This window comes from Aotus nancymaae, unplaced genomic scaffold, assembly GCF_030222135.1.
Source record: "Aotus nancymaae isolate 86718 unplaced genomic scaffold, 86718_ANA_hifiasm-v0.15.2.pri h1tg000011l, whole genome shotgun sequence".
Lineage (NCBI taxonomy): Eukaryota > Metazoa > Chordata > Mammalia > Primates > Aotidae > Aotus > Aotus nancymaae.
This window is the reverse complement of record NW_026988422.1, coordinates 48,294,684-48,317,707: the sequence shown is the minus strand read 5'-3', so window position 1 is coordinate 48,317,707 and position 23,024 is coordinate 48,294,684. Positions and strand designations below refer to the sequence as shown.

The 23,024-nt window shown below is 38.6% G+C and overlaps 1 protein-coding gene across 4 annotated transcripts in view; it reads right to left on the bottom strand.

The window, feature by feature from the left end:
• The window catches only part of ZBTB1 (zinc finger and BTB domain containing 1), a 29,835-nt gene that overhangs the window by 6,000 nt on the left and 811 nt on the right, over window positions 1–23,024 (bottom strand). For 2 of the 4 annotated variants that reach the window (XM_012464167.3, XM_012464165.2), the window contains exon 2: window positions 3,607–6,748. In XM_012464167.3, coding sequence (XP_012319590.1) covers window positions 4,589–6,730 — 2,142 coding nt within the window. In that variant the 5' untranslated portion in view covers window positions 6,731–6,748 and the 3' untranslated portion in view covers window positions 3,607–4,588. Of the gene's footprint in view, window positions 1–3,606; window positions 6,749–16,718; window positions 22,742–23,024 lie in introns of those variants that run through there. The other 2 variants (XM_064374932.1, XM_012464166.2) reach the window with 2 other exon arrangements.

Here is a 23,024-nt window from a genome sequence, read left to right as displayed (position 1 = left end):
GAGGGCTTCTACAAGGATATGTTCCCCTAGAGCTTTTTGGCACCCTGCAATCCTAGAACTTGTTGATGCTAGGATGTCTGGAGAGCACTGGCCATTTATCACTGAGAAACATATGTTACAAAAGAGATGAGGGTAGTAAGTAAAGTTGAGGAACTGATCAAAATAGATTAATGGCAAAAAAAAGGAAAATATTTTAAATTTTAATTCATGATAAAAACCCAGTTAAAATTAGGTATACCAGATTTCTTTATTCTCAACCATTTGTGCACATACACTCAGATTTTTTTCTTTTGGTAGTGATTTAGTTGTTAACAACAATGACACAAGTTTTATGTTTAATTTAAATATTACAATGGTTAAACTGGTTTTGGGGGAGATTTTCTAGAAATTTATTAAATATGGAAGTTTCTTAACTACTAACATACAGGAATGAGTTTTGTTTAACTAGAGAAAAAGTTGCCAACCACCACCAACCTCTACATTTTAGAATATAAAAGACAGTATCTCAATTATTTTTTCCTCTCCTCTCATCATTACTCACAAAATATCTCAATTATTTAGGCATATCCTTGGCACGTTCATAAAATTGTTCCATTAGGCATTCTATAATTATAATCATATTATTTTTAATCCTGCTCATCTCACCTATAATTTTCAAATGTTTTTTATTCCATTTTTATATCCTGTTCATATATTTTTTAGCTACAGTAAAATGTGATTTTTCATGATTATTATTTTGAGACAGAGTCTCACTGTGTTGTCCAGGCTAGATGGAGTACAGTGGCATAATCTCAGCTCAGTGCAACCTCCACCTCCCAAATTCAAGAGATTCTTCTGCCTTGGCCTCCCAAGTAGCTGGAATTATAGGCATGTGCCACCACACCTGGCTAATTTTTATATTTTTAGTAGAGGCGGGGTATTTCCATGTTGGCCAGGCTGGTCTCGAATTCCTGACCTCAGGTGATCCACCCACCTTGGACTCCCAAAGTGCTGGATTACAGGCATGAGCCACAGTACCTGGCCTCTATTTTTCCTTTTAATAGTGTCCTGACTGCCCTGGCAAACTCTGTCCTTTTTTTTTTCATTATTTGCCCCTCTGGAATCCTTCTAATTGAATTTTTGTCCAAACTGAAACTGTTAATTACACATTAAACATTTGCCATATGCCATTTAACCTATGTGGGTCGTTTCTGATTTTTTTTTTTTCAGAGATGGAGTCTCACTCTGTCACCTAGGCTAGAGTGCAATGGCATGATCATAGCTCACTGCTGCCTTGAACTCCTGGGCGCTAGTGATCCTCCCACCTCAGCCTCCCGAGTAGCTGGGGACTAAAGGTGCATGCCATCATGCCCTGCTAATTAAAAAAAAATTTTTTTTTGTAGAGATAGGGTCTTATTACATTGCCCAGGCTGGTCTGGAACTCTTGAACTCAAGCAATCATCCTGCCTCAGCCTCCCCAGCAGCTGGACTATAGATGCAGGCCACCACACCTAGCCTCTCTTTTTACCTTACAAACATGCATAGATGAAGACACATTTCTAAGTCCTAATCTACTGCTGCCTTGGTTGTGCTTTATTAATTTCTGAGATTCTTAGTCCTGTTTACTAAGGAATCATAGACCATGCAATTTGTATTGTACTGCAATTGGTAGCAAGCTTGCTAACCATTCCTCTGGGTTTTCTTACTGTTTAGAATAAAAGGGTCAAAGCAAATGGGTCTCACAGTGTTCATGAGACAGAAAGAGAATTTGATTCCACTATATATCTGTGTCAATTTTCCTTTCATTTTAGATTTGGAGCCTAAGCACCTAAGTTACAAAGGCAGATCGGGCAGCTTCCACAAAGTTGATTCATTATCTTCACACCCAGGGAGGGCAAGAAGCAACAGCAAGGAATGACAGACAGCTCTGCAGCTCTACCCCAGGAGAGGAAGGAGATAGGAGGGAACTGGGTTGGAGAAAAGTGCTAGATATTTTTCATTTTCCCTAATTTTAAAAAGCAAGTAGTCTTTAACTTTTTGCCTTGATAAGGAGAACTGTACATTCCACTTTAGAGAAGCCTGTGCTGCCCTGTAGCTAGTTCCAAAATAAAAAGGTACGTCCTGTGTAACATGAAACTCAGAAACAAACATTGAAGTATGGCTTTTTAAAACTATAAACATCTCAGTCATGTAAAATTAGAGAGTAATGTTTATATATTTGCTTGTTAGTACATGTCAAAACACTAAATTAAGCCCCCTTCCTAATGGAATAGATAGTCATTTCTTCAAAGAGTGGTAGTATTTAGAAAAAGCCCTATTCTTTTATGATGGGGAAAGCCATTGCAAGAAAAATTTTGATGAGTCACAAAAAAAGTGATCCCAAAGAAAATTATTTCCATTATTATGATACTATATACTGTAGTTTGGGAACATGGTTTATCTGATCTCTTTATACTACGCTCTGATGGTCTCTGGGTTACAGAACTTTTATCAGGTTCCTATCAGTAATATAAATAGCACATTTCAAGTTGGATTTCATATTTAATTACTTGATAAACTACTGTATCTAAGAGTAAGACTAATCACTTTTCCTGCTTTTGCTGTCAAATTTTTAAGAAAATTTTTGTATGTATTCTACCTCTGTCCCCTGCCCACTTCCCATTATTTTAATTTTGCACTTGGTTCCTGTGCTGTCCCTAACCTTACTTAAATACTTCAACATATCCCCACAAATCTCTGAGCTCACATTGTGCTCTGATGCTTTCATTTAGATCTGTACTAGCCACTATGTCTCTCAGTTCTCTTGGCAATTTGTTCTTTTATGTAAATTGTATACAAAATATGATTTGCATATTATAAATATGATGTGAACAAAAAGAGCAATGCTATTAGTGTTCAGAATCACAAATTTATATTTTTAAAATTAGGAGTTAATTAAAATCCCTTTCGTTATGAAAAGGGTATTGTATTGCAAGTAATTCACATTAAAAGACATTCTATTACGGCCGGGCGCGGTGGCTCACGCCTGTAATCCCAGCACTTTGGGAGGCCGAGGCGGGCGGATCACGAGGTCAAGAGATTGAGACCATCCTGGCCCACGTGGTGAAACCCTGTCTCCACTAAAAGTACAAAAAATTAGCCGGGCATGGTGGCACGTGCCTGTAGTCCCAGCTACTCAGGAGGCTGAGGCAGAATTGCTTGAAACCGGAAAACGGAAGTTGCAGTGAGCCGGTATCGCGCCACTGCACTCCAGCCTGGCGATAGAGTGAGACTCTGTCTCAAAAAAAAAAAAAAAAAAAAAAGCATTCTATTCAATAGATGATGTGTTTATGTGTTTATTGGTGGGTCAGTTTTGCCAATGTTTTAATTTACATGTAATTATGTAGATAGACCCTGTGTCAGCAACAACAATAATACTACTTTAATTGAAAAAATGTTAAACTGTCTCCATTTATATACTCTGATTATTTTATAATCCTCAAGTTTTATAGTCTTTTACAGAAAAATATGATAATAAAGAAGTATGGCGATAAACGGCAATTTGCCACAACGCATTTTCTCCAAATCTTAGGTAGTATAAAACACAAGACATTTTTTTGTGCACTCTACTTTTATAGAACAACCAGATTTATAATTTATCTTTTTATTAGATTTATCAATATACAGGAAGCTTTCTCAAATCTCAAAGTTCCAAAAGTATGTAATTTTAAAGGTGAAAAATCATTTTTTCCTTTAGTTGTCATATTCTTAGAGAGCTATTAAAGTCTATTTATAAACAAAAATAATTGATAAACACACTTTAGAAATCAGAATATTTTAAATTAAAATATTTTTAATGAATACAAGATATGTCTTCTTAATTAACTATCAGTTAAATTTAATATCATCATAAAACAAAATGGCTTATCCCCACTAGTTTTTCAAGTGAGGTAAAGCCATTGGAATTTACACTTAATATAAGTTTTAAATGTGATATTTAAATGACAGTATTTCATCAATTATAGGAAATATTAATTTATAAACATTTCCTCAGGTCCATCAAAGGCCAAGTTTGACCCCATGTCAACCTTAAAGGCTAGATTCAGTGCACCTAACTTGCCTAATAAGCTTGTCAATTAAGAATATGAATTTCATTAATAAGGGGGAATAAAGAGTAGCTAATTCACTAAAAGTGAACGGGATAGTTTCAAATAATCAAAGAATTTTTAAAATTTAAACAGAAATGGCCAATGATTCTGGGTTTAAAATTTCACAATCTTTAAAAAAGAAAACCACATAGAAATAGTGAAGTCATCACCTTATTGATGAAAAACTAAAGTTTAATAGTCATTGAATGGGTAACAACCACTTGTAGTCAGCATTTAAAAGTAATTTTAATCATATCTAAGAAAAACTAAAAACAATTCTATTAAGAAACAACAAAAATGATAAACATTTAACACCTAAATGAAGATACTTAAAATCCTAAACAAAAATATTAAAGTTAAAAGGGCCTTGAAATTTGTTTCTAACAAATCATCTTATATAATCAATTCCTAAATAGCTCATATCCTTTGCTTTGGTGTTTTATCTGCTATCATCTAAACATTAGTACAGTAGAAAATCACTTTTAGGTTCTTTTCAAATGCTTGGCATTATAATGTGATCTCATATCTTTCCTCAAATTAAATTTTGCTCCACATATTCCACATGTATACAGATGAACATCCATGTGCTGCTCCAACTGTTCATTATTTGGGAATATCTGAAAGCAGACCTGGCATATAGTCTCACCAGCAGATAAATGAGAAATCATATGCCGTACATGGTCATGTTTTCTGAAGTTTCCTTGATCACAAATGGAACAGACATACCTGGCCATGCCTTTGTGCATATCATTGTGCAGTCGCAACTGACGTTCTCTTAAAAACTGCTTTCCACATGTTTGACAAACAAACTGTTTCTCCTTAGTATGAACAGTATAGTGTTCTCTTAAGTGACACCGCTGATAAAATCCTTTTCCACACAGATTACAAAAATGCTTTCGTCTGTGATCTCTTTCATTTTCTTCCATGATGGTACTCTTGAACATATCTTGATCTAAGCAGCTAGACATATGTTCAACCACTAGATTTTCAGTTTCAAAACGCTGGCCACAATTAGGACATCGAAAAGGGCAGGCAGAATGTTTAAATAACTGCTTTTTTTGGATACTGTTTATCTGGTAATGATTGTCCCTAAAATCATCCAGCATTTCAACAAACATATCTCTTATTTCAGACTGCTCATCAGGATTCTCTTCCAAGTCCATTTTCTCCTCAGTATTTCCTAACCCATTCATGGTCAGATCTTGGGGCTCGCCACATCGTTGAGCATGTTCCTGAAGCTGCCTACCCTTTACAAGTATTTGTCCACATTTACCACAGGCACAAATATTTTCAATGTGTTTGGCCAAGTAATGAGATGACAGGTCCTCCTCGGTTATCGTAAGTCCACACAGCTCACAAGATGCATTTTCAGTATCCTCTTGTACTGGACTGCTGTTATTAGGGGGTCTCATATTCTCTAAACTACCTCTTTCATCAGCACTTATTGACATTCGAGGTTTTAGAGTTTTCCTACCACTTTTTTTTATGCTGACATCTTCTTCAACATAGTATCTATAAAATGGCTCTTCAGGTTCATCTTCTAATTCATCATTGTCAGTGGATTCATTACAGTCTTTATCAGTAACTTTAATAATGTTAAAGTCTTTCAGTTCATCTGTAGGAATATCTTCTGGCTCCATCTTGATAATAATCCTTTTCCTCTCAGCAGCTCTGCTTTTCTCTTCGTTGGCTATTTCAGACTCCACTGTGCTACTTTTTCTGCTTCCAGTGGTTGAAGTTGAATCATCAGCACCCTGGCTTGTGTCTCCTCTGTATTTGTCCGTCTGTGCAGAAAACGTTTTAGAAGAATCTTTTTCACCAAATTCAGCTTTGATGTTACTGTCTTTTCCATCTCTAATATCTACTATTCTATGGTAAGATCTTGTGTTTTGGTATAAATGTCTGTTAGTACAGGTCAACACATGCTCATCTAATAATTTTTCACAGCTAAAGCCAAATCCACAGCTATCACAGGTAAAACTCCGTCCAAAGCGTCTTGATACACGTTCTTTTGGAGTAGATAATTTGGACACGGAACTTTTTTTACATACATCAAATAGTGGCTCAGGAAAATTACCTAATTGTAAAGACTCTTCATCAGGCTCTCTACTATGTGGTGTATTTACTGTTGAACTTGGCTCTGCACACCACCTGTTGGCTTCATTGCCATTTCGAGCCACAGTATCTTCATACATTCTTACCCCAAATATCATTTTGCTGTTCTGTTTGCTGGAAGCAGAAGAGGAACATTTTGAACTAGAACAGTCTGCATCCTGGATGTCTTCTAAGCAGTCAGGAACATTGTACAACTGTAGGTAGTTCATTGCCACTTTAAACTGCTCAAAACTGGAGGGAGCTGTCATAATTTTGCCTAAATACATAAATTGCAAAATGAGATCAAAACATTCTGCACTAATTTTCATGTTGCTAAGATTCAGTTGTGCAGTACTATGCTGATGGTTCATGAAAAACATTCTAAAATAGGAGCTACAGGCAGCTAGAACTGCTTTATGTGCTTGAAAGTAAATGTCATCAATTGCAATACAACAGTCACAGAGAAAACCCCATTCTCTTTGGTTGTTTAGCTGCTGAAGGACGTAGCTGCTGTGGCTGGGCTTTGCCATCTTCTATTAATTAGAGACCTATGTAAAACAAAAATATTAAAGTCAGACAAGATGTAAAAAGCACTTGACAGAAAATTTTTATCATTTGTGACTTATGTGACTTTGCTATTACAATCAAGATATGAAGAGCTTTCCATTCTAATATAATAAAACTCAATAATATATACCTGAATCATTTTTTACATTTGAAGATGAAGACACCCAGCTATTTATTCAGGATTTTCATACTGAACAAAGGTATCAAAAGCAAAAAACAGTTTTAGTTTCATTACAACTCTTAGGGGGAACATGTACACTAAATTTGAACAGTGCCAGGTGCAGTGGCTCACGCCTGTAATTCCAGCACTTTGGGAGGCTGAGGCGGGTGGATCATGAGGTCAGGAGTTTCAGACCAGCCTGACAATCATGGTGAAACCCCATCTCTACTACAAATACAGAAATTAGCCAGGCGTGGTGGCAGGTGCCTGTAATCCCAGCTACTCAGGAGGTTGAGGCTGGAGAATATCATTTGAACCTGGGAAGCGGAGGTTGCAGTGAGCCAAGACTGTGCCACTGCAACTCCAGCCTGGGCGACAGAGCAATCAATCAATCAATCAATTTGAACAGAAAAAAAGACATTAATTTAAAAATACTTGAAGGAGGCTACATGCAGTGGCTCAGGCCTGTAATCCTAACATTTTGGGAGTTAGAATTACTGAAATAGCCAGCGAAGAGAAAAACTGCTTGAGCTCAAGAGTGTGAGATCAGCCTAGGCAACAGTGTGAGACCTCGTCTATACAAAAAAGTTTAAAAAATTAACCAGGTGTGGTGGCATCACCTGTAGTCCCAGTTATTTGGGAGGCTGAAGTGGGAGGATCACTTCAGCCCAACAGGTAGAGGCTGCAGTGAGCTGTGATTACACCACTGCACACCAGTCTGGATGACAGAGCAAAACCCCGTCTCAAAAAACAAAAAAAGAAAACAACTCTTGAAGGATATGAGTAATGAAAGTAAATAAAACAGCAACTTAAACTGAAAACAATTAGATTGTAAAGTATTAAAAACTTATTAGATGATTAATACTAAGGAACTATTGCTCATTGTTTAAATGTGAGAAAGGTAATTGGTTGTGTTAAGAATTCTTATCTTTTGGATATATATACTTCAGTATTTACAGATGAAATGATATATCTGAGATATGCTTCCAAATAAATGGGGTAGGTGTGGGGAGCAATAGATGATACAAGATTGGCCATGTGTTGATAAAATAATCTATTTTAAAAACCCTATTAAGCCTGGGCAACACAGCAAGACCTTGCCTTAAAAAAAAAAAAACAGCCAGGTATGATGAAGTACCTATAGTCCCAACTACTCGTGGGACTGATGCAGGAAGATGGCTTGAGCCCAGGAGTTTGAAGTTGCAGTGAGCCATGATCATGCCACTGTACTCCAGCTTGGGTAACAGAGCAAGACTCTGTACCAAAAATAAAAATTTAAAAACCTCATTAGATTATATAGAAATGGCACCAAACAAATAAGTTTGATCAGTGCCTTTGTCTTAAATTATTGAAAAAGCAATAATTCTATACAGTTAGAATGTGTATCATATTGTTCAACATGTATTTCAGGGTATATAGAAGCAGTGGGTTTATTTGAGAAGGTATTTTATTTATCCTTAGAGTGTGAAGTTTTCTTTTTCTTTTTCTTTTTTTTTTTTTGAGACGGAGTCTTGGTCTTTTGCCCAGGCTGGAGTACAATAGGGCAATCTTGGCTCACTGCAACCTCTGCCTCCCGGGTTCAAGCAATTCTCCTGCCTCAGCCTCCGGAGTAGCTGGGATTACTGGCACCCACTACCACGTCCAGCTAAATTTTTTTGTATTTTTAGTTGAGATGGAGTTTCACCATGTTGGCCAAGCTAGTCTTGAACTCCTGACCTCAGGTGATCTGCCCACCTCAGCCTCCCAAAGTGCTGGGATTACAGGCATGAGCCACCACACCTGGCCAGCTCTTCCGTTTTTTTTGTTTTTGTTTTTGTTTTTGTTTTTTGAGGCAGTCTCACTCTATTGCCTAGGCTAGAGTGCAGTGGCATGATCGTAGCTAACTGCAGCCTCAATCTCCCATGCGCAAGCAATCCTCCTGCCAGCATCCAGAGTAGCTGAGACTACAGGTGCATGCCACCACACCCAGCTTTTTTTTTTTTTTTTTAGTAAAGACAAGATCTTGCTATGTTGTCCAGGCTGGTCTTGAACTCCTGAGCTCAAGCGATCCTCTTGTCTTGGGCTTCCAAAGTGCTGGGATTGTAGGTGTGAGCCACCGTGCCTGGCCTCTTCTATTTTTTTAATTGTTAAAAGAAGAAAGTAAGGCCAGGCGCGGTGGCTCACACCTGTAATCCCAGCACTTCGGGAGGCTGAGGCAGGAGGATCACCTGAGGTCAGGAGATCGAGACCAGTGTGGCCCACATGGTAAAACCCACTCTCTACTAAAAATACAAAAAAGTTAGGCAGGCACGGTAGCGGGTGCCTATAATCCCAGCTACTTGGGAGGTGGAGGCGTTGGGAGAATTGCTTGAACCTGGGAGGTGGAGGTGGCAGTGAGCGGAGATCGCGCCACTGCACTCCAGCCTGAGTGACAAGAACAAGACTCCATCTCAAGAAAAAAAAATTAGCAAAAAATTCAAATATAGAAGCATATAGAATAAAAACACACCTTAGGTGACATACCTCTTTTCAGAGGTAACCCCTTCAAACACTGGATTATATGCCTTCAGGTCTATTGAGATGCACATATACATAGTTGGCATATTGAGTACCTACAAGATGCCGGGCACATAGTTTTGCTTTCATTGTGTTTTTTAACCTAAATGATATCATACTATATATATACCTCTCTGCAACAAGTTTTCTTCATTTAACGTTAGACTTACTATTAGTGGGCATTTAAGTATTTTTAGTGTAGGAAGCTGATTTTGGATAAGAAAGAAAGGAGAAGAAATATTAAAAAGCACTAGAAATCCTATCATATTATAAAGTTAAAACAAGATCAAATTTTAGCCTCCATTTTTAATCTGTACACATAAAGCTTCCGAATCTATCTTCTACTTAAAAACAAATTCCTACACAATTTGACTGAACTTAAAAAGAACATGTAACAAGCTGTTCAGAGAAATAAAATGTTCACTCTTCAGTCCTATAACCCTTCAAGCACTGTAGTAGTAATTAAGAGTATCTAAGTTTACGAACTTCTGCTTGCTTTTTATCTGTTCCTCACAGATCAACTATGGGTCACATACCCCTTTCACTACCTATATGCCCAACCTGCTGCCTCTAGGACACAGAGTTCCATAGCTAGAGATATGGGACTGGTAAAATGAAGATGGCTTATGATGAGACCTGCTGCCTTCTTAAAATTGCAACCACTGCACCTTTTCTGGAAGCCAGATCAAGTTTCCGGTAGGTATAATATTTCAAACCTCTGTAACTCAGGTATCTGTAAAACGCTATGAGGAATCATGTTCAGCATGTATCTAAATACAAAAAGCAATGTATGCACAAAGATATTCATTAATGTGTTAGTTCCAATTTGAATGCCTAATAAAAAAAGGAGTTGTTAAGGTAAATCTACGCCCGCCCCAGAATTCACTGTCATGTGGCAGTGAATTAAAAATTATATTTCTGAATGGAAACTACAGAAGTAGGGAAAAAAGTTCAGGAAGGAGAGTCAAATAAATAAACACAAGGTACAAAATCATGTTAGAATTATATAAAACAAATCCACACCACAGCCTATTCAAAAGGTGGTGGGGGGTGGAGAGAAAAAAATACACAAAAATGCTGACTCAAGCCTGTTTTAAGTAGGATGAGATTTCTATGTCTACAGTCATTTTTGTAGGATTCAGAGACATGTAATAAATAATGAATCATAGGGTAAGAGGCAGAGGGATAGGTATTATTTCCAAAAAACCAGAACTTTCTATTAACAAGAGTATTTCAAAAATGAAACAAACTTGTTTGGAGAATGAGTAACCATATTAAAGCAGGAACAAAATGCTATTGAGGACAGTATAATACAGTGAAAAGAGCATGGGCCTGGGATCTGACAGACCTGGGTTCTTATCTAGCTTGGCCACTTTTGGGAATTTGCTTATCCTCATTGACCCTAAGTTTCCTGAATTGTGAAGGCAGAGATAATATACCTCAAATACAATATCATATATGAGGAGTCACAGAGGCAATGTGTAAAATATATGGTGCTTGGCATGTAACAATGAAAGTAATAGTGGATGTTGTAATGGTGGCAATGCTTATTTAAGCATCAGGATACATTTGACTTGATAACCTTAAAATTTCCTTCCAAATAAGAGTCCATTAGAAAGCCAGTAGTTAATCTATAAAAACTTTCAAGTAATAAATAGTCCAGGTTTGAAATAATGATATAAAGAGCATATAAGTTCCAAGGACCCTTTCTTATCTAGATGAATAGCAGTTTTATCATCAGCAACCAAAATTAATACAACTACATAGAAGATCAATATGATAGGCACATCTATAGCTATAGTCACAATTCAATTGAGTAAAAGAACATATTCTTTTATTAACATAAAACACTAAAACAAATAAGAACACATAGCATTTTAATGCACATTTATTAATTCAACAAATATTTATTGACTACCTTTGGTGTACCAGGCACTATATAAAGTATTGATCATCAGCAGTAGCACAAGTATTCTGTAATATCCAGGATACATCATTCAAGGGATTTTTACTTTTCCTAGATCAGTGATTTCATTCAACATGTATTCCGTAAAGCGCCTACTCTACAGAAGAAGGCATCATGCTGTAGTAGAAAGAACAAGTGCTCTAGATCAGACAGACCAGAGTGTGAATCCCACTATAGAGCTGGAGGCTGAACAAATCGAAGCTGAACAAATGCTGCGTCTAATTTTTAATCCTAACACAACAGTTTTTAGGCTGACCTAGAATTGTAGTTTAAGCAATATTATTATGCAAATGTCCAAGTTCTGAGTAAAACTGACTTTAGGCAGAGTAAACTTATAATAGCAATCATTCACACATATTAGTACCAGCAACTTTGTCCTTGTTACACCTCATTCAGAAAGGCTTTTTTCATTTTTCTTAAATTTTTATTATTTTATTTTTATTTTTTGAGACAGGGTCTTACTCTGTTACCCAGGCTGGTGTGCCATCATAGCTCACTGGGGTCAAGCAATCCTCCCACCTTGCACCTTCTGAATAGCTAGGACTACAGGCATACATCACGATGACTGGCTAATTTTTATGTATTTTTTATAGAGATGAGGTCTTGCTGTGTTGCCCAGGCTGGTTTCGAATTCCTGGGCTCAAGCAATCCTCCCACCTCAGCCTCCCAAAGTGCTGAGATCACATGTATAAGCTACTATGCCCAGCCCAGAAAAGCTTTAGGAAGGATTAATACACCAAAAAAGAGGTAGAGGAGTATGGGGCAGGGGAGAAGGGATCTAAATTCCTGTGACTTTTAGCTCATCTCTTGAAGATAATTTTTTCATTAATTTTTTTTTTTGAGACAGTCTCACTCTGTCGTCAAGGCTGGAGTGCAGTGGCACCATCTTGGCTCACTGCAACCTCTGCTTCCTGGGTTCAAGCGATTCTTGTGCCTCAGCCTCCCGAGGAGCTAGGATTACAAGTGCACACTACCATGCCTGGCTAATTTTTGTATTTTTAGTAGAGACGGGGTTTTGCCATGTTGGCCATGCTGGTCTCAAACTCCTGACCTCAGGTGATCCACCTGCCTCGGCTTCCCAAAGTGCTGGGATTACAGGTGTGAGCCACTGCGCCCGGCCTCATTAAAATTTTTTATGGGGCCGGGAGCGGTGGTGGCTCACACCTGTAATCCCAGCACTTTGGGAGGCCAAGGCGGGTGGATCACAAGGTCAAGAGATCGAGACCATCCTGGCCAACATGGTGAAACCCCGTCTCTACTAAAAATACAAAAAAATTAGCTGGGTGTGGTGGTGTGCGCCTGTAGTTCCAGCTCCTCGGGAGGCTGAAGCAGGAGAATTGCTTGAACCCGAGAGGCGGAGGTTGCAGTGAGCCGAGGTTGTGCCACTGCACTCCAGCCTGGCGCCTGGTGACAGAGTGAGACTCTGTCTCAAAAAAAAAAAAAAAAAAATTTATAAGGCATTCATTTTTATTAAATTATTATTTCACTAAAATTCCAAGAAGAGTTTGCTCTCTTTTCATTTTTTTGACCTCTTTAATAATTCTACTTTAAAAATTTAGTGAACTTTATGTTCTAGTAAAGCTTTTAAAAGGTTTTAAGTAAAAGGACAGCTTGTATTTCAGCTGTTCTTGTTTTTATGACTGAAATCTGTGATTGCTTTTGTTTGTATTACTAGCTGCATCACTGGTAGGACAAGTTTAGCACAGCTAGAAGTCAAGGGCTGGGGCTGAGAGCAGAACCTTCCAATGTGATTCAAAGGACTTAATGTCTTTTGGATAAGGAAAACAAACTATATAATGCCAAGAGTTACCCAAAGGCAGAAGGATACCCACTGTGCAGAACTCAGCAAGAATTAAGGAGTTAGGTGATCCAAAGAGTTTTACACTGGATTTTTAAAATTTTAGTCTGAAAAAGTTTGCCAGCTCATTTCAAGTTTAAAAACAGCCACCAAGCACATTAAACATATTAAGTAATTTAGTCATAGATTTTTAAAGCTTGGAGAGATCTAATCTAGTCTAACATTCCTATTCTACAGAAGACAAAGATACAGGGTTTTTAATGTATCAGGGTATAGTTAACTGTGCTGAAGTACCTTCTAGGACTACAGAACAAGGACTTCTGACCACCCAAATAGTAATAACCTCTATACAGCACTTCCTTGGTACTATACAGTATGGCCTTCTGTAAAGAACACTAAACAAGGACTGGTCATGAGTCCTTAATACAGGGTTCACTGGCTAGGTGCTATTGCACAAGTGATTACCCTCATCTGAACTCTTTACCTGTAATGTGGCTTTATCCATACATGTCAATCTAGTCTTATTCAATAGATGTGTTCCTTAAGTTATACTGTATAAGCTATTTCAGTGAATTTCTCACTGACATAGAGTAAGATTTCAGAAATATTTTTCCTCCATTGCTGGATCTCTTAAATTGGAAATATCAGTTTTGCTGGAAGTTTCTCTTGCTCCAGTCTTGGTCAATGATAATTTAAGGGTCTATAAATAAGCATATCCAATGAATAAAGAAGTAACTTAAAGGAATTTTAAACTGACTCTGTGAGGCAAATAATCACCCTCTAAACCGTGTCATAGACTTGCAGCACCAATGAGGCATATGAAGAGGATTTGCTTAGCCTCAGTGAAAGTCCAGAGAGTCTACAGAGCCTAGCATCACAGTCCCCATTTAGCACTCCAATCTCTGACTTACAATTACCTCTGGATCTCAAGGAAGATTTATTACCTATTTCTATGTCTTATAAGTTGAATGTATGTACTCATATGAATTTAATTTGAGGATTACAGAATATCTATTTTAAAAGCCTAAAATGTAATGAAAGGATTCTTACGTTATATCAGAATATCAGAATGTATTGAATACTCACAATGTTCCTAACACTGTATAAAGCATTGAAATGGAAGGTGGAGAAGGATGGTGTACAAGAGAGATAACTGTACAGGAGGGATTAAATTTGAAACCAATAAACAATTTGAGGACAGTTTAATAAACTATATTGAGGCCGGGGGCGGTGGCTCATGCCTATACTCCCAGCACTTTGGGAGGCTGAGGTGGGTGGATCACCTGAGGTCAGGAGTTCAAGACCAGCCTGGCCAACATGGTGAAACCCCTTCTCTACAAAAACACAAAACTTAGCCAGGCATGATGGTGAATGCCTGTAATCCCAGCTACTTGGGAGGCTGAAGCAGGATAATCACTTGAACCAGGGAGATGGAGATTGCAGTGAGCCAAGATGGAGTCACTGCACTCCAGCCTGGGTGACAAAGTGAGACTCCATCTCAAAATAAAATGAAATAAAATAAAAATTAAAAAATAAACTATATTGAACAAAGTTCAGCAAGAGTTTAGAAGAAAAGCATTAATTATACCAATATTGTAGGCTTTAGGAAGGATGTAGGATTTGAATAAAGCCTTGATGAATGAGTAGGATAAACAGAAAGCAAGGGTAAGGTATTTTGGGCATTTATATAGATGTGTATGTAAATAACTGAGAAGGGTACACAGCAGCATGGCTGAAAATGTAATGGGAGGGAAGGTAGATTTGCTTTACTGGACTGGTAGATGAAGGTTATCAAATCAGAATAAATGACAACTGTAATACAATAATAACATGAATAGCTGACATTTGTTATGTCTTACTATATGCCAGGCTCTATTCCAGGCAGATGTATAGGGCGATGAGATATATATATCTCTCTCTCACACACACAGAACATGTATACATGTATGGATATATTATACATATGTATTATACATATATCCAAACATGAATATAGGTATCTCACACACATATATATTGCATATATACATGTATGGATATATACATGTATGTATATATGTGTGCATATGTGTATGTATGCATGCATATATAGGTATCATTTTATGTGTATGTATGCATATATAAGTATCATTTTGGCATTTAATCCTCATAACCCTACAAAGTAGATGCTGCTACAAGACCCAGACTAAATAACAGAGGCATACAGTGTTCTATAACCTTCCTAATATCATAAAGAGAGAACTTCGTGGGATTGGAACACAGGCAATATGACTCTGCTGCCCAAGATCATGGCCTTAAAGATTTTGCCATCTATAAAAATAATGTCACATTGGCAAAATTCTTTCCTAGAATACATTTTGCAGGGTATAGACTCCAATCTCTAAAGTTTATTGAATTCTCTAGGTTTCTCCTTGAAACTTCCAGGAATAACCAGTTGTAGAGGCTCCCAAAGATAAGAGGTTTGATTTCAAGGCACATAAGTGACAGAATGATCAAGTTTAGAAAATTTTATTCACTATCTGCACTAGTGGCTGTGCATTAGTCTCCAAATTCAGTACTTAGTACAGGAAGTTCTGCAATTATAATTGAGTTATATCCTAAAACTTTATTTTTAATTTATTTGGAACTTGAAACACATATTCCCATAGAAACAATGCTATAAATGGTGGCTTAGTTTTATACCCACACCCTAAAGACACAATGGAGCTGTATATTAAGCCTAAAAGTGCAGTAGTATTATTTGTATCATCAGCACTGACAAGACACCAAGGAGCAGTGTGACACAGCAATGCCTATTATACTGAAGCCTCAAAGACAGGGACAAGGCTTAATGGCCTTTGTGTTCCTTGTGCCTAGCACACTCTTCCCACATAGTTGACACTTAATACATGCTTGTCAAGTGAAAGAATTAAAAAAAGAATCCAGAGAATGTACACTGTTTGAATACAAACTCTACCACTAGTTTAGCTATGCAGGAACTTCTTTACTTCTTTAAGCCCACTTTTCGCATCTATAAAATTGGGACAATCATACTTCTCACAGGACTCGTAAATAAATTAGAGATGACTATGTTCCTTTGCCTTTTCAATCCAAGCACAGTACAATTTTTTAAAAATAATGTCATAATTACAGTTTATAGAATTTTATGAAATGATCAAGTTCAACCCACTGCTTTATAGATCAAAAAGCAAACTAAGGCCCTAAGAAGTTAAGTGACATGTTCAAAGTCACATTTAGTTTTAGTGGCTGTCAGGATAAGACCTTGGTCTCCTCTGTCCTGGTCTAGGGCTCTTCATACTACTCTAACTGCAGCCTACACATATAGCATCACCTGACTGGCTGTTTCCTCCTCTGAAACAACTGTGTTTTGCTGAAATACAGTCGTTGTTCAAATTTGCAAAGGTTGTCTGCATCTACACAAAATGGCCTCAGACTGTTATGATTTTGGAGATTGTGCTTTGTTGGCTGGTTAGTATTTTTCTGTCTCCTTACTTGCAAGCCAACAGCTGTCACTTCTAAAAGGTGTGTTGATCTCTTGTGGCACACCATTTCAATCTCTTCTTGGCTGTGAAATTAGACAAAAACTTATTGAAATTGAATCTACATATTTTCTGAAGACCTAGGGAAATGCTCATGAGAAAGATGTCAAGTTTTAATTCCTGAACTTTGTTGACAGGCGATCAAATTTCCTTCCTCTTTTGCATGAGGCCAAGGCACTGGATAGCTGAGGCTGCCAACCAAGTAACTTACAAATAAGTGAGATGTTTCTGTAGTTCAGTTGCATTATAGTTCTAAGAAATGAACTTATCCACACAGAAAGCAGAAGGAACACAGTGGCTTCTGGAATATTCCTCTCTCCCTCCAGAAGTAGAGGAGGAAAAGTACATTTTGATCCATTCATCCTGAAGAGGCAGCACAGCATCTTCTAACCACCAGAGGGCACTGTGTAAACAGTAAGCACTTCTCAGCTAAAAGTGCTTTACCAGGAAGTCCCTTATTGCACATGGCATTCGTATTCTTAGGGTTTGGTTTGTAGGACTTCTATTTCAAAGTGCTAATTCTGTGGACTTAGATTTTGTCTAGAACACACTTAAAAATGCTCCTTCCCCGTCTCAGCTGCCACCACTACATACCAATCACCCAGACTACTTGGGAGCTGCCTAGAACTTCTCCCTCATAATCAACCATTAAGTATTGCCGATTTTCCCATTAACTTTCTCAAAACTGCCCATCTACTCCATCCCTACCTTCCCTGCCCTCATGAGGCCTCTATTATCACTCCTGAGTTATTAATATAGGCTCCTCAACCAGTCCCTCAAATCATTCACTCTCAGATAATTTTTTTTTCTTCCCAGAGCAATGCTGACAATTCATGAAGAAGAAAAATCAGATCACACTATTCTACCATGGTTCCCCTCACACAACCTCAGGCTAACGTATAAAATCATTATTGAGGCATACAAAGCCCCCATGCCCACCTATCTATTCTTACATGTTTAGCTACTTCCTGCTTCAAACTTCATGTTCAAGCAACATAAAACTGCTTGTCACCACCTCCATCCTCCTCCACACACACTCAGTATACTTCATGTACTTCTTACCTCCCCTCCAGTTTTACTCATGCTGATTGGTTCTTCGGGTCTGAACCTCCCACGTATCATTTAAAAATCAGTTTATCACCTCCTGCAGAAAGCCTCTGTAACACCTTTCTCTCCCACTATTTTAGGTTTTGATCTCACTGTGTATTATCTCTTTTACACTTATTACACTATATCTTAATAATCAGAACAGCTACATAAAGCAGGCATTAAAGCACAAACTAACTAGACTGCCTGGGTTCAAATTCTGGCTCTGCCACTTATTAAATGTGTGACCTTGAGTAGGTTGCTTATTCAATTTGTGCTTCAATCTCTCATCTAAGTAAGGATGGTAATCCTTTCTAGCTCTTAGAGTTATTGTGAAGTAGTATTTCTCATAGAGTAAATGCTAAATAAGAACTCACTATAATTATGTAGTGGTCTCCCCCATGAGATTGTAAGCAACTTTAACACGAGGACTTTGGCTTTCTCATTACTCTGGAGTATTAAGTATTCAGTAAATGTTACTGAATGAATAACTGGTGAGGCAGCTCTTTCTATGATGATGGGAGGGATTGCCCAGTTTCCTTCTTTGAGCAGATCCTACACTTTTAAAAAAAATTGTATTGTTTCCAATTTTGTGGCTCTAGTTTTAATTCAAACCAAAATCCTGAAAACATCACTCATAATTAAAATTCAGCAAAATGAAACCAGTAAAAAGTATCATAAAATGTACATTCATTCTAAGAAGCTTAACTCAACTCCATTCTTAAGCCTTAAATCTAAGATTCCCCCTCATCCCAAATAACCTAACACAGCAAAAGCCTTGCCATTTCACACAGGCTCTTCTTTTGCTTAGAACCTTTCAAATGTTCAACTAACTCTGGGAAGTTTTATTTGTTTGTTTGTTTGTTTGTTTTTGAGACAGGGTCTGGCTCTGTGCCCAGGCTGGAGGATAATGGGGCAATTTCAGCTCACTGCAACCTTCGCCTCCCAGGCTCAAGCATTCCTCCCACCTCAGCCTCCCGAATAGCTGGGACTACAGGCATGCGCTACCACACCCAGCTAATTTTTGTATTTTTTTGTAGAGACAGGGTTTCTCCATGTTGGTCAGGCTGGTCTCAAAACTCCTAAGACCAAAAAATCCACCTGCCGAGGCCTCCCACGGTGCTGGGATTATAAGCAAGAGACACAGTGCCTGGCCTCTTTGGGAAGTTTCTTCTGATCTTAGGGTGAGGCAGATGTCTCTCTTCTGTACTGCCAAAACAGCCTATACATACAACTATATGGTACCAATAATGCATCATCCAAACTGGGATGCCTTATTTATTACCACACTTAAGGCAGGTATTGCAATTATTTGGCTCGCCTACTTTATTGTAAGCTCCTTGAGATCAGGGCAGTATCTTAGTCATTACCAAATGTCTGACATTTAGTTGATATTTGATACATTTTTGAATGAATAAATGTTTAAACAGGAAAGTTTTATTTTGCTTATCAATTTTTTGTTTATTTCAATCACGGCAACTTTTATATAGTGGTTGAAAAGTTACAAAGCATTTTCCCATACATTATACAACTGATCTCACAACCACCCTGAGATAGGTATTTTTATTATCCTCATTTTGCAAATGAAGAAACAGGTTCAGTGGTTGACTTCTCCGAAATTGCTTATCTTGTAAGTAGAAGCTGAGACTCTTGATTCAAAGCCCTAAGTTTCAATTTGTGTAAACCAGACGACACTCTTCTGAATATGACTGTTAACTGAAGTGCTCCTTTGGAACATTCTAAGCCTCCCAGAGTCCCCTTTTTCATAAATCTAAAAGCTCTCATCATTCTCTTACTGCCCCATCTTGCAAGGAGAATGTCATGCCCCTTCCCTAAATCCCCATCCATTTGCTGACTCCCACTGTCCACCAAAGCATGCCCTCTTCTAATACTTCAAAGTGGGAATGGAGCTCTTCAGTTATCTCTAATTAGGACTGCATGCATCTTATATAGACAAAAGAAAATCTAGTTGATAATTCTTTAATCTTCAAATTTTATTTTGAAAACAATTTTAAATTCAAAGAGTAGTATAAAAACCACCCATGTCCCCAACATCCTCAAATAACCAATGTTGTAATTAACATTCAATGTACTATTTTGGGCTTTTGTTTTTAGATCATCATCAACTTCTTCACAGTTCATTCTTCTTAAATACATATGGCTAAGGAGTGAGTCCCTGCTGCCCCCTCCCCAACATCAGTCTCTTTCATGCCACATCTGAAAACAGTGATTGACCTTTCTTTCCTCTAATTTCCTTCCATATGTTCAGCATGCAATCTTTGGTGCTGATCAAGAGGGAACCCCATCCCTTATCAGCACAGTGATATATTGGCAGTGGTCTTCACAGCAAATATACACACTCCTTCCTAAATTATGAAACTCTCTGTAAAGGTGAGGGTTTGGTTTTGTTTTGATGCTATAAATCAATCCATCAGACGCTGGACAACATTAACATGAACAAAGTATGAAAACCAGCCCATCCTGGTACAGTCAGTACTTAATAAGGACAAATCTAAAATAGCAGCCCAGTTATATTTAAACTCTCAGGTCTGTTACTTAATCAAATAATTTTAAATTAGCCCAATGCAAAACACTCCCCTTTCCTCTACCTGGCAATTCTTACCAACCTGAGTACTGTGAACACAGAACATGAGTCCATGAATCACCACAGGCCATCCCCAGGCAGAATGAGGCACACACAGCAGCATGGCTGCGATCAAATGTTGCTTCTCGTGTTTTAAACAAGGAATTGATTGTACACAGTGATTATCTCTGGAGAGTGGGAGTCAAAATGACTTTCATTTTTGCATTTTATGTACTTCAGTATAGGCTGGATTTTTACAAAGAGCATGGATTTTATAAAAAATTATTTCCATATGGAGAAAAAATAGACATGAGTAACACTTAATTTGGTTCACATAAGAATATAAGAAAATAGTGTGAGATACTAGCACAGATGTCAGAAAACATTCTATAGAGACCAAAGTGACTTCTCAAGATGTTTCTCAAGTATACCTCAATTTTTTAGGAAGACAGCAGATTGCAGCTTAACAAAAATCTATGGGAATTTTTCTGTATGTCTATACCAGATTGTTTCCTCCCCTTTGTACCAGAAGGTGAATAGCAAAGGCTTAGTGCTTTTCCTGGCTAGAGGGCAAGCCTGAAAGCAGGTACTTCTTTTCTCATGCATATTAGAAAGGGAAATGGTGCTGCAAAGAACATGAGATACTCTTAAAAAGGTCCATGAACTGTATCTTCCCCAGAGCCTAGCAAAAGAGGAGAGTAAACAGTACCAAAATTTAGCAGTGTTAAAGTGAAATCAAAGCACAAGGTCAAGAGCAAGTGGCTGTGACTGTGCTCATGCTCTGCCAAAGCCCTGGTTAAACATGGTTTCTCTTTTCTCTGACAATGATACACCAGTCCCTTCCCCACAAAAACCCCAAAAAAGTAGGCCATCATATTAGGAGTGGGAAGAACAGAAAGGCTTCAGGAAAGTCTGCGCAATCTGAGTTATTCAATATCATGAAAATGTAGTATTAATGGAGAAAGCCTGCTCGTAAAATGAATATAAGAGGTTAACTGAAGGCCCTATGGTAGACTTTGTTTATTTACCTTTGGAAAAGCATTTCACCTCCACTATGCTTCAGTTTCCTGTTTTTCTTTCCTTTCTTTCTTTTTTTTTTTGAGACAGTCTCTCTCTCTCTTCTCACCCAGGCTGGAGTGTAGTGGCGCCATCTCGGCTCACTGCAACCTTCGCCTCCCGGGTTCAAGCGATTCTCCCGTCTCAGCCTTGTGAGTACGAGATTACAGGAACCCACCACCACGCCCGGCTAATTTTTGTACTTTTAGTAGAGACGGAGTTTCCCAGTGTTGGCCAGGCTGGTCTCGAACTCCTGACCTCAGGTGATCCGCCCACCACAGCCTCCCAAAGTGCTGGGATTACAGGTGTGAGCCACCGCGCCTGGCCCAGTTTCCTGTTTCTTTAAGAGAAGGAAACCCCTTACTAGCTCCCAAAGTCATCCAGTTCTTATTGAGACTTTATTAGCTATCCAGAAGTTATTCAAAAGCAAAGTTTTGAGGTTCTGAGCAAATGATGACCAGCCATCATGCAAGCTTCATCTCTTTTCTACTCTCTTCTCCCCGTTTCTCCAGGTCATATCTATTTGCACTGATAAAATTTCATAGAATCTAATTTCTTCGTTTCAAAGAAGACTGTGACCTGCTTTGTAAGTTATAAAAACTACATGATGCTTCACCAAATCTGCTCCAGAGTCCCTCCAGCTTTAGCTCAAGACATTGATTCTAGGTTGCCTCAAAAAGCCTTGGACTATTCCTTGGGTTCAAGTGTCAAAGCTGTTCTTGTGGTATGTACCGTATGGAAATATACTAACACCAATGAAGAATCTGCACGTACCGCCACACTGAAACTCGATTTAAGAATATTATCACACACATACAAATGTCCCGGAAAACGTCAAGGATTTTCATCAACCTCTTCCTGACGCGCCCAATTTAGAAAATGTCATGTCAACCCTTCAGATCATGTACACGCGTTGCTTAGGTAGAAAGGAAGACTGGGTGGGGTGGCTGAGCTCAGAACCTGCCTACATACTTTAGTAGTAACGACTCCCGTTCTGCATCCAACACATTTACCGAACTTCTAGTAAGCGCCCACCACTGCAAACGAAAGCACTTCCTTCTCAGGAAACATCTTTTCCACTGAAAATTCCCAAACTCAGACCTTCCACTTTTTACTGAACAAAAAGCGTGTGTGCCAGCGAGAGGGGGTGGGAAAGAGCGTAGCAAGAATGTGCACGGCTCTTACGCCTCCTCCCTCGGAGCGCGCCCAAGTCTGCAGCCTCGGGCTCCGGGACACTTCCCCTCCCACCCGCCGCGGAGCCGCAGCTGTAAGTTGAGAGAAGCGGGCTCTGGGCACGTCAATCAACCGCGTTCTCCCGCCTCCCGTCTACACCTCCCCTCCCCCCTCGAAAAAAATAAAGGCAGAGAAAGAAAGAAAAGAAGGTAACTAATTTGGGAACTAGTCTCCGTAGGGGCTTCGCCTCCGACCCGGGGAGGCCGCAAGCCCGGGACCTGACGCGCCGGCAGCAAGCAGGCGGCCTGGTAGCCGCCCGTCGCCGGATCCTCGCAGCGCGTCCGCCGCGCTCCGGCTCCC